The sequence below is a fragment of the Phaethon aethereus genome (genome assembly GCF_964289735.1).
Source record: "Phaethon aethereus genome assembly, chromosome: 1".
Classification (NCBI taxonomy): domain Eukaryota; kingdom Metazoa; phylum Chordata; class Aves; order Phaethontiformes; family Phaethontidae; genus Phaethon; species Phaethon aethereus.
In genome coordinates, this window is record NC_138575.1 from 147,639,900 (window position 1) to 147,658,444 (window position 18,545).

Here is an 18,545-nt window from a genome sequence, read left to right on the forward strand (position 1 = left end):
GTCTTCTCTTCTTTTGCACCTATCAATATCCACTGCAGTATAACAGTTTACACATCATATATACCAAGAGTGACTTCTGTTGATTTGTAAACACTTCATTTACCAGAGAAAATGAAGGCAATCCTTTAAATGGAATTTTAAAAGTCTGTCCTCTGATGGGTATATGTGGAGTAAAGTTTACTGCTGTAATAGTTTCTTTCACATTACATTTCAAGTGTTTGCACAGTAAACTACCTTCAAGTTTTACTTGAACGAGGCAATAACTCGGACAAAATATTAGATTTATGACCAACAGTCACCATGGTAAAAGGGAAGGAGGAGTAACTTCATACAAATTCCTGGGAAACACTCTACAACTGTTTTCCCCTGATTGCAGCTTCCGGTTTATTCTGGTGTTTTATTATGATTTTAATGTACTATAGTCTTAATTTTGATCAGTGAATGTGAAGTATAGTGTTTTATTAAAGTGTTTCCAGATGTGAATCTGGGTAAACTGTTAGTCCTTCATTATTAAAAATTTTCTGGAGTTGTTTTAACTGTTTACCTTTTTCCATAGAATCACAGAATGTGTTGGGCTGGAAGCGACCTTTAAAGGTCATCTAGTCCAACCCCCCTGCAATGATTAGGGACATCTTCAACTAGATCAGCTTGCTCAGAGCCCTGTCCTGCCTGACCTTGAACGTTGCCAGGGATGGAGCATCTACCACCTCTCTGGGCAATTTGGGACAGTGTTTCACCACCCACATGGTCAAAAATTTCTTCCTTATATCTAGTCTGAATCTGCCCTCTTAGTGTAAAACCATTACCCCTTGTCCTATCACAACAGGCCCTGCTAGAAAGTCTGTCCCCAACTTTCTTACAAGCCCCCTTTAGGTATTGGAAGGCTACAAGAAGGTGTCCCCAGAGCCTTCTCTTCTCCAGGCTGAACAACCCCAATTGTCACAGCCTGTCCTCACGGGAGAGGTGTTCCAGCCCTCTGATCATTTTGGTGGCCCTCCTCTGGAGATGCTCCAACAGGTCCATGTCTTTCGTGTGCTGAGGGCTCCAGAGCTGGTTGCAGGATTCCAGGTGGGGTCTCACCAGAGCAGAGGGGCTGCTTTGGATGCAGCCCGGGATATGGTTGCCCTTCTGGGCTGTGAGTACACATTGCTGGCTCATGTCCAGCTTTTAATCCACCAGGATCCCCAAGTCCTTCTTGGCAGGGCTGCTCTCAGTCCCTTCATCCCCCAGCCTGTATTGATACCGGGGGTTGCCCTGACCCCAGTGCAGGACCCTGCCCTTGACCTTGTTGAACCGCATGAGGTTCACATGGGCTGATGCCTCGAGCTTGTCCAGGTCCCTCCAGATGGCATCCCATCCCTGAGGTGTGTCAACAGCACCACTCAGCTTAGTGTCATCTGCAAACTTGCTGAGGGTGCACTCAATCCACTGGTGAAGATATTAAAGTGTACGGATCCCAATACGGACCCTTTTGTCACTAATCTCCATCTGGACATTGAGCTGTTGACTACTGCCTTCTGGATGCAACCATCCAACCAATTTCTAATCCACTGAATAGTCCAGCCATCAAATCCGTATCTCTCCAATTCAGAGAGAAGGATGTTGTAGGGGACTGTGTCAAAGGCCTTACAGAAGTCCAGATAGATGACATCCATAGCTCTTCCCTTTTCCACTGATGTGGTCAGTCCATCATAGAAGGCCACTAGGATGGTCAGGCAGGACTTGCCCTTGGTGTAGCCATGCTGGCTGTCTTGAATCATCTCCCTGTCCTCCATGTGCCTTAGCGTAGCTTCCAGGAGGGTCTGTTCCATGATCTGCCCAGGTACAGAGGTGAGGCTGACAGGTTGGTAGTTCCCAGGGTCCTCCTTGCTACCCTTTTTGAAAATGGGTGCAATGTTTCCATTTTTCCAGTCTCCAGGGACTTTACCTGACTGCCAGGATTTTTCCAGTATCATGGAGAGTGGCTTGGCAACTGCATCAGCCAATTCCCTCAGGACTCTGGGATGCATCTGGTCAGGTCCCATAGACTTGTGCATGTTCAGGTTCCTCAGGTGGTCTTGAACCTGGATCTTCTCTGACAGTCCTCCAGTCCCCATCTTGCAGTGCATCCACTTGAGAGGTGTGGGAAGAGAGACTGCCAGTGAAGACTGAGGAAGAGAAGTTGTTCAGTACTTCAGCCTTCTCCTCAACTCTTGTTAGCAGCCTGCCAGTCTTGCTCATTGAAGGGGGTACACGTTCTTTGACCTTCCTTTTCTGGCTGGCATACCTGTAGAAGCCCTTCTTATTGTTCTTTGCATCCCTTGCCAATTTCAGCTCCAGCTGTGCCTTGGCCTTCCTGACCCCATCCCTACACAACCAGGCAGTGTCCCTGTACTCTTCCCAGGATACCTGTCCCTGCTTCCACTTCCTTCTTGCCCTTCAGTTTGCCTATCAGGTCTCCACTCAGCCATGCCAGCCTCTTGCCTTCCTTTCCTGTTTTCTTGCAGCTGGGGATCGAGAGCTCTTGTGCACTATGGAAAGCCTCCTTAGAGATCTGCCAGCTGTTCTGCTCCCTTGTCCCTGAGGGTGGTTTTCCAGGGGAAAAAAAAAGTTAGCCCTATTGACTAACTCTGAAGAGCTGGAAGTTTGCTTTCCTAAAATCCCTGGGGTCCTGACTTTACTCTTCACCTGCCCCATATCCCTCAGGTCTGTGAACTCCACCAGTGCATGATCACTGCAGCCCAGGCTGCCTCCAATCGATGTCACCAATTAGCTCATTTGTGTCGGTGACCAACAGGTCCAGAATCACATCCCCTCTGGTAGGGCTGTCTATTACCTGGCTTAAGAAGTTATCCTCCATGCATTCCAGGAGCCTCCTGAATTGCTTATAGCTCACCATGCTACTTTTTCCAGCAGACGCTGGGTGGTTGAAGTCCCCCAGCAAGACGAGAGCCTGCGAGCACAATGCCTCCTCCATCACCCTCCAGAAAGTGCAAATCATTGTTTTTATTGTGCCAATAATCCACAAGTTACTTTGGTCAATTCAGAAAATGGAATGCAGGCTTCTAGTCAATGTTCCTCCTATATATGCTTTTGTTGCTCATCCATTTCTGATATCCATTTGCCGTACCTGATGTGTTAGTTATTTGTGTGCTCCCATAATAGCTGAGCCTGTCCTAGCACCTTACTGAGATAAATAATCTTCAATTTTGGGGAGTAGCCAGAGTCTCAGGATGAGTTTGCAGCTCATTTCCTTACATTGAGAATTCAGGCTTTATCTCTTGGCTGAAGGTGACATGTTATCTTCAGTCGAAGGAGTAATTTTGTGGCTCTGTGTGGCTTTGTAATGAATTTGTAGACTTTCATAGGTTGTAAATAAGCATATCTTTAACAGCTGACAAGATAAACCCTTGTGGCAAATGTACTTCATGTTCTTGACCACGTGCATTGAAATTCTAGTGTGTGGGGAGGAGCCTGGGCACGTTACCTTGGCTTCTGCCTGGAAATCATGGGACTTAGCTGTACAGGTCACTGGGACTATACTTGTCCAGGGTGTTCTCTCCCTCCCCTTAAGTCTATGGGGTTTGTATTTATTGTATTTCAGTATGTTGCCATGTAAGCAATGGATTTTATCATGGATGGATTTAAATAGTTTATAGCCTGTACACAAACTGGTTTCATAAACAAGAGCTAATCTAATGGCTTGCTACAGACAAAAGGATAAGGGACTCTTTGTCCTTCTCTTGTCTGTACAGTTCTATCCACTTTCTCCAGCTCCTGGCACGTGCTGGTTCAGCTGTTTGTTGAAGCCTTCTGTGAAGGTAGTCAGCTGGTGAACGTGGTAGGAAATTGGTCACCTGATACAGTGAGCTGAATCAGGGCATAGGGGAACAAAGCAAAACCTCTCCTTTTCAACAGTGACAAGCTGTTAAAATTGCAGCAACTCCTGTGAAATGACAGTCCCATCTTATATTTTCCCCTCAAGTTAGGATGTATGTGATAGCTGCAGCAACTCAGTGGACCTTGTTAAGTACCTTTAAACAAACAAACAAATCTGTTAGGCATCTAACTCTTAAGTTGATATGTGATGGTTAGTCCCTGCTTCCATCATAGCTTCCAGTTCAGTAATAGGGCTGCATCTAGTCCTGTTCCTTTGTTGGAACTGGCCTGGAAAAGGCTTTGAGGAAAGGCTATCACTTTATAGTAATTGGAGTTCTTCAGGATTATTTCATCCACATGGTTTTTGATTGTGTTCTTTTCTTGCACTGTTGTATTTGTCAAAGTTTCAAATCTAGATTGACAATGTGCTGCTGCTTCCTCAGTATTGGAAAGGGATGAAAGGGGGGATGTGTACAGCTTCAGTGGGCGTTGCAGGATGTTGTATTGCAGGTCTCCTGCATGCTTTTAGTGGTAATGTGAGTAACAGTATTTTGAGCAGCTCCAATTACCTTAAGGTAAGTAGCTTCTCTTTGCCATTAAATTCAGTATAATATTAACTTAAACATGTTTTAGAGGCATTCTAATGCAAATGGGTTTATAACGGTATGTTTTACATGTCATTTTTATTGAAATGTAACCATAATTGTTCAACATCATTTTTTTACAGGCATGTTCACATATGATGAATCTACAAAACTGTTTTGGTTTAATCCGTCCTCTTTTGAAACTGAGGGTCAGTTTACACTGATTGGCATAGTACTGGGTCTGGCTATTTACAATAACTGTATACTGGATGTACATTTTCCCATGGTTGTCTACAGGAAGCTAATGGGCAAAAAAGGAACTTTCCGTGATCTGGCAGACTCTCATCCTGTAAGTTCATTATGTTCTTTGAGTTTATTAGTGCATTTTCTATGCAATAACTTAACCTAGATTTAAATTAAACACAAGATCACTGTCAGAAGTGGAAGTGAAATAACCAATGACTTACGTGAGAAGTCTGTATTTGTTAAAATAAATTCATAAGCAGTAAGACCTCTTACTGCATCTGGTTTGGAGGAGGCAGAATTGTTGAGTCAACAGATGGGGCTGGGTATCAATAAAGCTTTGTTTTCTTTTTTTACATGCTGCCGAAATTGCTTAATATCACTAAGCACTGTTAAGCATAAACTATTATTAGTAGTATCTTCCCAAAGAGACTTCTAAAATAAGGCTTTTTATATCTATTTGTAGGAGCAGATTTCTACAAAAAAAATGTGAAAGTAACAGTAGACATGCAAAGGTGTGGTGCTCATGCTGGTTTTTGTCTAAAGCAAAAGATGAGGGAGTTCATGAATATCCCTACAGTTCGGGAGCAGTGATCAGTGTCCATCTTCCCCCACCCCTCCCCAGCCACTGGCTATACAAAACACTAAGCCCTGTGCATGCCTTAGTAGATATAGAAGCCTGTATGCAGGATGTCTTGACCCTGCTCCATCCTCAATGAAAGATCACTGGTAGCTTTCCCTCATGCTAGCTAGTATGAGTTATTAGTATGCTTCACTTAATTTCAAATGGTGTGACATTTCCCTTTTCATAAGCAGTTATGCAAAATATTGAGCTATTTAAAAAAGATGAGTAAAATGATACTGTTTTAAAAAAACTTGCCTTTTATTGTTGTTTAATCAGAAAATGAGGCATGTGTAATCAAAAAATAGGTTATCCAGTCTGCTTTGGTTGACTACGTATAACAGCATGCCATCTTTGAACAGTGTCATGGTTTAGCCGTTAGAAAATGATGAGAAATACACAGTGCTCCCAGTTTCCTGTAATGTGTATTATAAACTCACAGTTTCTGTGACAGAAAGAGTAGATTTCTTTCTGTGGAACAAGGCAGTCAGGGCATTTCTTAATTTTTTTTTCCACTACTCTTATGTTTCTCCTCTGACACCTACACTGACTTCATTTAAAATCACTCTTTTAAAACTCTTTGCACTCTAATATGAGTTAAACACTTACTTCAGAGCTTCTCAAACCAAAAATGGAAATTCATTGCTTGCTCAAATGCTATAGAGCACGAAGGATAGAGTGCTCACCAGTCCTCATCACCAATAGTTCCAAGGCCAGTCATTTTCAATGTAAGATACTTTTAAAGGTTCTGTGAAAGAATCAAAAGGATACAGATAGTGAGAGGGATGTGGCTTATGTGTAAACTTTCAATAGTTAAAATATTTAGGGGAAACTTACTAGTTCTACTCCACTGTAAAAATACAGTTGCACTCAGCTGTTGCTTTTACCTTCATCTTGCATTCTCGAGTCCTACACCTTTGTCTCAGCCAAAAAATTGGAGAAAAGAAAGCCAAAGAAAAGGAGCCTGGTTGCTCCTTTGAGTAGAGCAAACTGTTAAAGGTAATTTCAGACTCCATTTGGCAAACTCTCACCTAACTTGTGATTTTTTTTTTTTTTTCTTCTGTGCAGAGACGTTTTCTTACTTTAATGACTGCCCCATCCATGTTGCCTCAAGATTACTTCCTAGTTTGTTTGGGTTTTAAGATGTGGGAGAGAAAAGCCTGCTGCTTGAATTTTATACAGTGCTTTTTTTGATTTTAACATATACATGTTCAACTTACTAGTGTAACGTGTTCTGGATGCCAAAAGTAAATACTGTTTCAAAAGAGTTAAAGGAGGAAGAGGTGTAATTAGTGTCTCTTAAGCTACAGGTCTAACTGTTGCATTTAGGAAGATTCCTAGGAACTGGTGGGTGCTTCTAAGGGGTTTATCACTCATTCCCATGTTTCTTTTTTGTTTTTCCTCAATATCTGCTGTTGATTGTTCTTACAAACACTGAGTTTAATATACCTTTGTTTGGACTGTTACGGGAGATCTTAGGTGACTTGTGTCATAAAATGTAACAACCCTTTTTGAGACAGATGACTTCATGTCTTCTGGTATTAGTGAAATCTGTTGAAACTTATTTATGACAGACATGTATTTCTTACTCTGTTAGGTTCTTTACCAGAGTTTGAGAGACTTACTAGAGTATGAAGGAAGTGTGGAAGATGATATGATGATAACGTTTCAAATATCTCATACGGATCTCTTCGGCAATCCAATGATGCATGATTTAAAGGAAAATGGTGATAAAATTCCTATTACAAACGAAAATAGAAAGGTACACAATTTTTTTATGTAATCTGCAATTTTTAGATACTCTATGCAGAATTATGTAAGACTCTGTAAAGGTTTGGCCTCACTTATACTTGTAAGTTTAAAAGCCTTTTAAAATTGCCATATCACAGTGTAGTTGTAAGCAGAAAAGGGGTGGGGAGGGGTTGTGTTGTAAAAGAAAGTGCCACTATATGCATAAGTAGCTTCTGAGTGTGGTGTTTGACCTATCTGAGAAATATTTGAGACTTGCTCTTTACTACTGCTCAGTACAAGCTGAGCCCAGATAATCTGGGTAGTGTTATAGAATTTGGGGTCTTACGTTATTGGGGGATACTTCAGGTGGAGTGTGTGTCAAAGCACTAAGGGGTTTTTTGGGGGTTGTTTCTTTACAGGAATTTGTCAATCTGTATGCTGACTATATCCTCAATAAATCAGTAGAAAAGCAGTTCAAGGCCTTTCGGAGAGGATTCCACATGGTGACCAATGAATCTCCTTTGAAATATTTATTTAGACCAGAGGAAATTGAATTACTTATTTGTGGAAGTAGGGTAAGAATCCTGAATGTACACCAGAAAAAGCAGAGCTTTTTTGATCCTAAGTATATAATTAGTGGTCATTTTTTTAAATGTCATCTTCTTACAGAATTTAGATTTTCAAGCACTAGAAGAAACTACAGAATATGATGGTGGCTATACAAGAGACTCTCTTATTATTAGGTAATTTTTTTCTAATTTCTGAAAGATTAAAAGCACTTTACATGCCTGTTTCTTTATCATGAATTTAATATGGTAAGACTTAGTATTTTTTGTAGTACTGGAGATGCAAGTGTCTTATGTATAATTTCACTTTACTCGAGTACTGTCATTAGAAAAGAGCAGATAGTATAAGCATTGTCTTTAGTTTCCAGTGAACTTTGGTGAAGCATAAAAGGGCTTTTTCCCTGGGTTTTTTGTCTTTCTCTTATACCATATAGTTAAATAATCCCCCGTATAAACTGTTCTGTTTAAAAAAAAAATCAAACACTGAATTGTTTGAATAGCTTGGCTGTGTAGAAGTTTCTTCTCTAATTGGAAAGCAAGTAAATACAATGAATTTTAAGAGGGAACGTTTTTTTAATATTTTTACTTTCTTGTCCCCTTTGACTAGAGAACTCTGAAGACAAGGGTCAGAGAAGCATGCATCTTCGGTCCTCTAGACTTTGCCAACTACTTAACTAGTTCCTGCTAGGGTAGAAAGCCTTTGACAGCAGCTGCATTTGTTTACTGTGGTGTTTTAGAAGGTGGTAGAAATGGACAGTGTAGTGGAACCAGTATAATTCCATAGGAAATAGGAATAATAAAATAAAGGAAGAATATTTGCAGATCACTTATCAGCTGAATTAACATTTAAAACCAGTTAAACTGCAGTGTTTTGGTAATACTTCTGACTTCTGCATCTTGTTGACTGGTAAATACATTATTGCTAGTTTTAGTTTATGAATGCAACTTGTAAACTGATCTTAAGATTGATTAGAATTACTAAACCTTCAAAGTTCAGTTACTTTCGAAAGTCTCATTTTATAGCAAAGGAAGTTTTCAATTTACTTACTTTTTGATTTCTTCCTTGATAGGGAATTCTGGGAAATAGTCCATTCATTTACAGATGAACAGAAAAGACTATTCTTACAGTTTACAACAGGCACAGACAGAGCCCCTGTGGGAGGACTTGGAAAGTTAAAGATGATCATAGCCAAAAATGGCCCAGATACAGAGAGGTAAAATAAAAATTAAAATCTACGTTTTGGTTGTTTGTCCATAAATGGAAGCAAGTTCTGTGCTTTTACTTTATTAACTTAGTTAAATCTGAAAGTCGAATCTTTGAGTAAAGTAGTTTCTCTTTAAATTCATTGTTTTGGGTTTGTGAAGTAGTAATGTGTTTCTTTGCATGTACTGCATGTTCCCAGGTTTGAATTCTCCTTTTTTTGTTTTCCCCACAGGTTACCTACATCTCACACATGCTTTAATGTACTTTTGCTTCCGGAGTACTCGAGCAAAGAAAAGCTTAAAGAAAGATTATTGAAGGCCATCACATATGCCAAAGGATTTGGCATGCTGTAATAAATATAACAAAAGGGATTAAAAAAATGATGGTGATGATGTCCCTGTCTAAAAAGGCCATAAGATAGTGAGCTACAGTAGTCACCTGTGTTTGTGCCTCCCTTCTTTACTGGGGACATTGGGCTGGAACAGCAGATTTCAGCTGCTTATATGAACAAAATCTTTATTTTTTTCTTTTAGCGTGAAAGTGTTACATATTCTTTCACTTGTATGTACAGAGAGGTTTTCCTGAATATTTATTTTAAGGGTTAAATCACTTTTGCTTGTGTTTATTACTGCTTGAAGTTGAGCCTTTTTGAGTATTTACAAGAAAACAAACTGTACTCTCCCAAGGAAAATATTGCCATCATTTGTAGACCATGTAACCTTCAAGTATGTGCTATATTTTTGTCCCTGTATCTAATCAAATCAAGAACTGTACTTTTTGAAGAGTTTGCTTTTGAAACTTGAAGTCTTGGAAAACAGTGTGATGCAATTACTGCTGTTCTAGCCCCCAAAGAGTTTCTGTGCAAAATCTTAAGAATCAATAAAGATGGAAGGGAGAACTTGGAATGTTAAATTGCAGCCTTGAGAACTTTACTTTAGTCACAGCACAACAATTAAAATTCATTTCACTATATGTTGTCTTCACATGTCTTGTAATAAATTGTGTTTTTAATTAGGAAACGTTTCTTAGCATATAAAAGGGTAGAAATTTTAGTTTTTAAAAAAAAGTTTACTGGGGAAAGTGCATTTTCAACTGAACAGCTTTAGAGTAGGGAGTGAAGTGTTTGGAAAAAAAATAGGAAGTTTTTACTATATTATAAACAAAGCATGTGGAAGTGCACTTAAAATGAAGTTTTACTCTTAATTGCCTATTATGTTGACATTTTAAATAGACAATCCAAAGTCTTCCCTACATGTTATGTCATCACCATTTATTTAATGAATCGTTGTTCCTACTTATCAAGGCACATGATCAGTGTTGCAACATAATCTAAAGGGATGGCTACTGTATTTTAATCTCATTTAACAATAAGCAAAATTGAACAATATTAAACGTAAGGCCTACTTCATGTTGTACACTTCCAACCATTAAATAAACTGTTAGAAAGTACGTACTACGGTTATGTTCATCTACTACATAAAGTATTCAGTAGGTTTTTAATTTAACTCTACAAATCATATCAGAAATAAATCCTTTACCTTTCGTAGTCTGTGTTTAATGTTAATTTCTCCTGTTGCAATGTATGATAAAAGGATTATGCGTTTTTAAATGAAGACGTAACTGGAAAATCTCTTTTATAATACAAGCTGCAGCGTATGTGCAGAGCTGAGCTTGTGCCTTGACAATTGTTGTAAGTGACTACTACCGAGCAAACCCATGACTGTGGAATTGGCATTAAAAGGCATAATTTTGAAATCATTGGAGAAAGAAAAGGTGTCTTTTAGGACTATTTTAATAAATTCTTTCTAGTAATAGAAACAGACAACTGTTATGTAACTATGATGCTGAATAAAACAGTGACCTTTTTTCACCACGGTTCAGTGAAAAAGAAAACAAGTGACTTCATTACTTTGATAAATTGGATATTAAATTATTTGATTAGAAAACGTTGTAGTACGGCATAATTTGAGGATTACAGGTATGTGAAGAACTCTAGAAGTGAACTGTAGTGGTGTGGGGTCCAATGTTGTTCCCCTTTCAAATCTATAAGCCGATGCAAGATGGCTTCGACGGGGGAGACTGAAACTTGCTGGGGAGGAAGACATGCTGGCTGCCTTCTGGTCTTTGGTCTCGAGGTGGCACTTAGGGTATGCCACCTTGAACGTTCACCTCATTGCATGCCCCTGAAGCGGAAAACACAAGGTGCCCTGCCTCTCAGTAGGGCGGCTGACAACAGTGCTTGCTGATTCCTTCAGGTTTGGGGCATCTCTTGCTGTAGGTAGTGAGAACAAGCTTTGCCGAGTGCCTTGAGGTGTTTTGTTACAAGTATGAACCACATCATGGTACTGGTATGTGGGATGTACTGCGTCAGCAGTCTAATACTGTTAAGCTTTATACTTATAACTTGGTTTATTCTGATGTAGCGATGGACGGTGGTTATGCCCAGCTGACAAGTGTATAAGATTCATGGTGGGGTTTTTTATATAGGTCGAAAAGCTGGGCAGACCATGTAATTGGATAGCAATACAAATGCCTCTCACTGTAAATGTGCTTTTTCTGTCTTCCTTTAGCATTAAGATTAAAATAATAATGTAATCGTATTGTCCTTTAAAAGCATAAGTTGTTTTCCAAGGAATCATTTTCAGGTAAGATATAAGTACTTCGTATTTGACAGATTCCCCATTTTAATCTATACCATCTCCCCCAAAATGCCACTGTACTGCAACCTCATCTCCTTATCAGTGTTATAAATGTCCTAATTGTCCAGCAGCAGCAGTTGATAAGGCTTAGAAGAAATAAATCCCAAAGTCTTACAGCTGCAGGCTGCTCTCCTGCCCTACAGAAGTTCCAGTGAGCCTTCTGTTGCTTGAAAGGTTTGTCGAAGTGGGAAAAATGCTGTTTAAGTTAATTTTTGCTTGTTTTTTTTCTGGGCTCCAGGCACATGCAGAATGTCTTTCACCCTCAGTCTCTCAGCAGCATTTAGTGAATTTTTAGGTCTACAAAACTATCTCAGAAACTTGGGTGTACTTACGTATCACTCAAATACCTCTCTCGAGTGAGCCAGAAAACTCCTTCTCCAAGGTAGCAGTCTGATGCCAGGATGCTGGTGCTGTCTCCCCTCAGGGTGTCATTAATGTGTTAATGAGAAAATATTTTGAGCATCTCAGCATTGTCTCATTTGACAAGTGACAAATGCCTCTGAGCATTTCCTTCTACGCTCTAATAGACTGCCAAGATGCTTCCAGCCTTGGTGTGAAGGGGACATCAGGCTTTTTACCTGTATGTTGTAGTATCTCATGCCTCAAAAATGATCATAATGCCAAGATACAGTAAAAACTATCATCTTAAGTGCTGTACAAATACAGATTTTTTTTTTTTCTCAGATTCCCTTAGAAGTGAAGGGATAATTTTGTTGAGCTCTAAAGGTGTGTTAGCACATGATTCTGCATGAACAGAGCATCACCTTTGGAAAGATGAAAGATGCATTTCTAAAAAGATTTCGGGAACAGCCCTCAGGACCGCTGCAACCCCCACAGCACCAGCTTTAAGGTGCTCCCCTGGCACTGTTGTAGCCACTTACCTCCAGGTAAATTTTTAATCTCGCCAGGCGATTAAAAATTCCCTGGTTGCCTCAATTTTCAGGATGAAGATACTTAAGTTGGGCTGTTTTGAGCTGTGCCTTATTATGCAGAACAAACCCAGCGTTTTAGCATGCAAGATGGAGCAGGAACTTCTTCCAAGTTCAGCTATGCAAAATCAAGCCTTTCCTGACTTAGTTTATTATGGTTAGTCTCAGAATCACAAGGGTTTGTGATAAGTTACCTGCAGTTCCCATTTGTATGTGTGCACAACTTCAGTAATTCTGAAAGTTTAATTAAAGAGATCAAAGTTGTCACAAAATTCATAAGACCATCAAGGACTTGAAATGAATTTTATTAAGAAATTCAGTTTTATAATGTATCAAGTCTTAGAAAGACTTCATACTGGCATTTGCATTTAGACAGGTCACTTCTTACCCACTGAATTAATTTGGAAAACCCATGAAGTAATGGCATGTATTTCTCCTCAGCGCTCCATCTCAAGATGTCTTCAGCTGCTGATTTTTCTTATTTTTCATTAACAAATTTGAAAAGGGTGTCTGGCTGCTGGATTTCTCCAAGTAATTTTAAAAGTTAGTTGCTAGGGGACTTTGGCTGTGTGCTGCGCAGCTATCAAGGTTTCTGTCTTCCCAGCTTTGCTGTCATTAAATCGCCAAGCTTGGAGGGCTTTCCTGCCACTGACGTTGCGTCCTGATGTACCACCTTGTTGCCGAACGTGAGAATCTTCCCTCCTCCCGTTGTCCCAGAAGTTTCCAGTGCGTCTTCAGTTGAATTCCTGGTAAGTGACATCGTGGCCAAGCCTGAAACGGGACGGCTCCTTCACTGCAGCCGCAGGCCAGGTGGACCAGGGACTGCCCAGCCTGTTGAAAGCTGCTGTGACAGAATCCATGGGGAGCAGAGAAAGCACCTTTTTCCTTGATGTGTCCATGGATTGTGCCTCCTGCGAGCTTCGCTCTGGAGAGCGGAAAGTTGGGGTATGATAGGTGTTGGTTTGGGATCCCACGTTCCCTTTGAAAAGAGGGAGGGAATTTTGCAGGCATAAGATTGCAAGTAGAAAAGGCTTGTGACCTTTGAAAGCCACAGTCAATCCTTTTTCTTGGTGTCCGTGTCCCGTCCCCCCTGCAATGTAGTATTTCTTTCACTTGGGCACAAATTCCCCTTTCTCTGAAACCTACTGTATGAAACATTGGTCCCTCTTTGGCCATGGCTGGTTCGTGGGACGGGCCCTGGGCAGGAGCTGGGCTTGGCTGGAGAAGGCGCTCGTGCTAGCTGGTGGGGGGAGCAAGGGAAGGGGTGAGACGGGAGAGGAGGGGATGGGCTGGCAGGAAAAGTAACAGTGGGAAGAGAAGCAGCTGGAAAATGTATTTTGATTGAGAAAGACTAGGGAGGATGAAGGTAGTGGAGGTGTGTTTCGGTTTTACTTTTTTAGCCGAAAGGAAGGTTGCAGAGGATCTTGTTCTGTTCTGCAGTATTTGTAGGATACATTCAGAGAGTGGTCCTGATAAAGCGGTCTACCAACTATGCTCATGTTTATGGATGTCTTGTTGCTCAACATATATCCTGCTTCAGGATTATCTATGTGGGGAAACTCCTAAGAGACAAGGACATCAGAGATACAAGTAGTGGGGGGAATTGTTATTCTATTTTGGGATAACAAAATGTCATTAGGAACTGCTACGTTACCTTCCTCGGTAGGTCTGTGCATAGTTTTGAGACTTTAAGACTCAAAGTCAGGCAGTGATCGCTGGAGACGGACTTCTGCCTTCCGAAGGACACGTAGCACAGCTAAACTATAACCCCTGTGCAGGGATGCTGCTGCTCAATATGGGCTTGGTTGACAACTAGTACTGAGCCACATTAAGTGAGGATAAAAACTGCAGCAGCTTGAAGATTTGTGACTGAACTGTTGTCATGAGCAAAGCTGGTGTGAGGCTTTTCTTCTTCTTCACATCGCCAAAAGCTCCGCTGTACGTTTCTGCTGTGCCAGTGGGTTCGTGTACAGAGAAATTCCCTTATGTCTGTCTTCTTCTTGCAGCGGTGCAAGCAGTGACGCTCCCGGGTGACTGGCTGTAAGGTGGCAACTAGTTGAACGTTTCTGTTCGTAGTTTTGAGCTGCCGTACGTTATGTGCTGCAGCACAAACGCTTGGTTTAGTTATTTCCTGTTGCAAGCACACAGTGTTTGAGCAGTAAGGGGTAAAGATCAGGCGAGCTAATATGATACAGTTAAGGGGTTTTTATTATTTCCTAATATAATTGATTAGGGGATCGAGTGCTCCCTCAGTAAGTTTGCAGATGACACCAAGCTAGGTGGGAGTGTTGATCTGCTGGAGGGAAGGAGGGCTCTGCAGAGGGATCTGGACAGGCTGGATCGATGGGCAGAGGTCAACTGTATGAGGTTTAATAAGGGCAAGTGCAGGGTCCTGCACTTTGGCCACAACAACCCCATGCAATGCTACAGGCTTGGGGAGGAGTGGCTGGAGAGCTGCCTGGAGGAAATGGACCTGGGGGTGCTGGTTGACAGCCGGCTGAATATGAGCCGGCAGTGTGCCCAGGTGGCCAAGAAGGCCAACAGCGTCCTGGCCTGTATCAGGAATAGTGTGGCCAGCAGGAGTAGGGAAGTGATCGTGCCCCTGTACTCGGCACTGGTGAGGACGCAGCTCGAATCCTGTGTTCAGTTTTGGGCCCCTCACTGCAAGAAGGACGCTGAGGTGCTGGAGTGTGTCCAGAGAAGGGCAATGAAGCTGTTGAGGGGTCTGGAGAGGAGAACAAGTCTTATGAGGAGCGGCTGAGGGAACTGGGGTTGTTCAGCCTGGAGAAGAGGAGGCTGAGGGGAGACCTTATCGCTCTCTACAACTACCTGAAAGGGGGTTGTGGTGAGGTGGGTGTTGGTCTCTTCTCCCAAGTAACCAGCGATAGGACAAGAGGAAATGGCCTCAAGTTGCGCCAGGGGAGGTTTAGACTGGATAGTAGAAAAAATTTCTTGACTGAGAGTGGTCAAGCATTGGAACAGGCTGCCCAGGGAGGTGGTGGAGTCGCCATCACTGGAAGTGTTCAAAAAACGTGTGGATGTGGCACTTCAGGACATGGTTTAGTGAGCATGGTGGTGTTGGGTTGATGGTACCATCATTGGACTTGATGATCTTGAAGGTCCTTTCCAACCTTAGTGATTCTGTGATTTTAATAAACATGGGAAACGCAGCACTAGAATGTTTCCTAGATGAAAGCATGCTTTCAAAAGAATACTGTCCCTTGTGCTATGTACAGTGATTTTTTTAATTAATTTTTTTAATTGTCATCTGCACATATAGGATCCTATGAATGTTGTAGCAAGTCACCTAAAATAAAGCAGGTGACGTTTTGGCCTCACCAGCATGGATATTTTTGTTCCCAAAACACAACACAGACTTCTTCATGAGCATCTGATAAAGGCTGCTCTTGGGCCAGGTTTTTTTTTCCCACCTTGAATCTCTCTGTGGAGGGTCTCGTATTCCCAAACTAAAACCCCCAAGTGGATATCCTTTCTAACGACATTCTTGTGGGGCTGCAGCCACGGGGCTCTGGCCCTGCCAGGCTCCGCTTTCCCCCAGCGGCAGCGGCCGGCCCGGGTGAGAGCATCGCTCCCGTGCCAGGAGACGTTCCGGATGGCGGAGCTCGGGTCTTCAGGAGCCAATCCTGCTCCAGACCTGCAGCTTTTGGGATAAGACTTTATCATCCTAGCCAGTTTCCTTGCTGGCTTTGCTTTCAGAGAAGAGAGGCCTTCTCTGTGTCTCAGCCCTAGGAAAGGTTTCCTTGGGTTGGGGACTCTGTTTCTGGGACCACCCACAGCTGCTGTTGCTACCTTCAGAAGATGCTTCTAGTCCCTTCGCTCGCTCTCTCGTGCTCTCGGCTTCTCCCAAAGGGACAGGGGTGGCCCGGAACCAGCGCTCTCACCTGCTGTGTCCCACTGCAGACCAGCAGCTGCTGTGGGGGAAGCTGGAGGTGCAGAAGCGATGGTGATCCTGCCTGCCGCCTCTCAGCCTTGCTGCTGCAGGGCTGTGGGTGGTAAAAATGGCCTGTTTCAGCAGTATCTTGCCAGTGTTTGCAAGGTAGGAGCCTCCAGCAGCCATATTCTGCTTTTTTTTCCCCTTTCCTCTGGGAATATCCCATCCCAAGGCTGTTTGCATCCTCTGGAGTCTCCCAGCAGCTGACGGCAGCATCAGTTGGTCTCACAACCTTCTGAGTTTCCTCTGCAATTTTTTTTTTTCTCCTCCTACACAAGTGAGAGTGAAGCCCGGTAGGACTGAAACCCACATGGATTAAATAGCTCTGCTGTGCTGCACAGCGCTTCTCCTGCCCTCGGCACCAGCGATGGCTGGAGAGAGTGGAGCATGTTCTACTGGAGACATCCCTGTTGCCCATCCATGTGGTGTAGTCCCCTTCTGGCCACCAAAGTTTTAAGTGTAAATCAGTTGTAGGAAACAGCCTGGTAAATACAAAGGAGCTTCCCTGTCTGCTTCCCTGTCGGCTCCAGGTCGCTGTGTCTCTTCTACAGAAGAAGTTTGGTCCTTCTCCCTCACCCAGGACAGGTCTGACGCCCCTGCTCTCGGCTGCAGTTTTGACCTGCCACCAGTTTCCCCAAGGTGCTGCATGGCTCTTTCCTCACTCCTCTCCTTCCTCATCGCGCTCATCCTCCTTTGGCTGCCAGCGCTTGTGGCTGATGCAGTTAGGTTATGGCAGGTGAAGCCTTTTCAAAGCCATCAGCCTCAAAACCCTGAACTGAAAGGGCTTTGCTTGGGGCAGCTCCTCTGTCAGCCGACCTGGCAGCCGGGAGCCTCACCCATACTGGCTGCGCTTTGGGCTGACCCACGTGCGGAGGAGCCTGGCCGTGGCTGGCGAGGGCGAGTGAGCTGTGGTGGCAACTCATGTGTTCGGAAAGGCATGAGGCGCTTTCCTAGAAAAGCTGTTCAGCTTTTTCTTGCGAGACGTAAGCTTTTTTCTAACCTTCATGCAAGTATAGGCAGAGGCAGCTGGGTTGTTGTGAGGAGATGAGGCACTGGGTTTTCAGGAGTCAGAATCCATTAAAAAAACCCACCTCTGGATCACTCACCACAGAGTGCCCAGTGTCGCTGCTGTGAAGAGGCTTCCTTGTGCCAAGCATTGGCTGAGTACCGGTGAACAAGCAGCCCCGAGGACTTGCTTCAAACAGCCAAACTCTGCAAGTAATTTGAAAATAGTGGGAGTCCTACTGAAGCGTGTTGGACTTACTGCCTCCAGGAGGCAAGCTGTGCCAGAAAAAATCCTTTCATGCTTCTCTCTCTCTCCTTCTCTGGAGAGGCAGTCAGGGGCCTTGCTGTGCTGCCCACCGGAGGGGCTGCTCAGGTGCAGTGGCTGCTGTGGCATAGCTCCCCTTCCAGAGAGGTGGGGGAAAACAACTGTTGACATAAGAACAGAATGGGGTGGGGTTTGGTTTTTGTTTGGTGGTTTGGTTTTTTTCAGAAAACTGTCAGAAAAATATATGTCAAAACAGAAAACAAAAAAAAGCTGAGAAATTAATCACTATTCATCAAACTGCCTATCAGACTGGAATATGGTTGTGTTTCCCAATTTTCCAAGTCAGTGTTCTTCAGTCACCCCATTGCAGAAAGGTCGATGACAGCCACTACAAACAAACCTTAAGGAAAGAAAAATGGAATGGAAACCATTAGTAAACTCCTTTCATGTTTCTTCACTTCTGGTTTTAATAATCTAGCCCAAATTTACCTATGCAAATAGGGCAGGTCTCTGTTAGAGCTGGATGGTGTCCTCCTCAGCCTCTTGGGAGGACAGCCTTTGGCACTTTGTCCTGCGCTCTCCCAGCAGAAGCTGAGCAGAAGTGGTAGAACTGATGAAGAAAATATCTCTGAGAGAGCTGCTGCTCTACTCCAGAATTCTGGAGTAAAGCTACTGTTTGTGTTCCTCTCTGTAGCTGAGGACACCCTGCTGCCCTGCTCTTGAGGCTGCAGAAACTGATTTTGCTTAAATAACGTGAGTCTTCCCTCTTCATTCTGCTTGTAGGGTGCAGAGCAGGGAGGACTGCAAACACAGAAAGGCAGAGTTTTATTTTCCACAGTGAAGCTGCGAGGGCTGTTGGCAGGGGCAAGTCTTGGCCTTTGATGAGA

General features: G+C 42.9%; 1 protein-coding gene across 4 annotated transcripts in view; it reads left to right on the top strand.

Moving 5' to 3' along the window:
• Nucleotides 1-9,161, top strand: part of UBE3A (ubiquitin protein ligase E3A) — a gene marked incomplete at both ends in the record, with an annotated part of 36,894 nt that extends 27,733 nt beyond the window's left edge. For 2 of the 4 annotated variants that reach the window (XM_082009956.1, XM_082009959.1), the window contains 6 exons: nt 4,586-4,791; nt 6,905-7,069; nt 7,458-7,613; nt 7,708-7,781; nt 8,675-8,818; nt 9,041-9,161. In XM_082009956.1, the coding sequence (XP_081866082.1) occupies nt 4,586-4,791; nt 6,905-7,069; nt 7,458-7,613; nt 7,708-7,781; nt 8,675-8,818; nt 9,041-9,161 (866 nt within the window). The remainder of the gene's footprint in view (nt 1-4,585; nt 4,792-6,904; nt 7,070-7,457; nt 7,614-7,707; nt 7,782-8,674; nt 8,819-9,040) is intronic. The other 2 variants (XM_082009957.1, XM_082009958.1) reach the window with 2 other exon arrangements.
• Nucleotides 9,162-18,545: the final 9,384 nt, after the last annotated feature.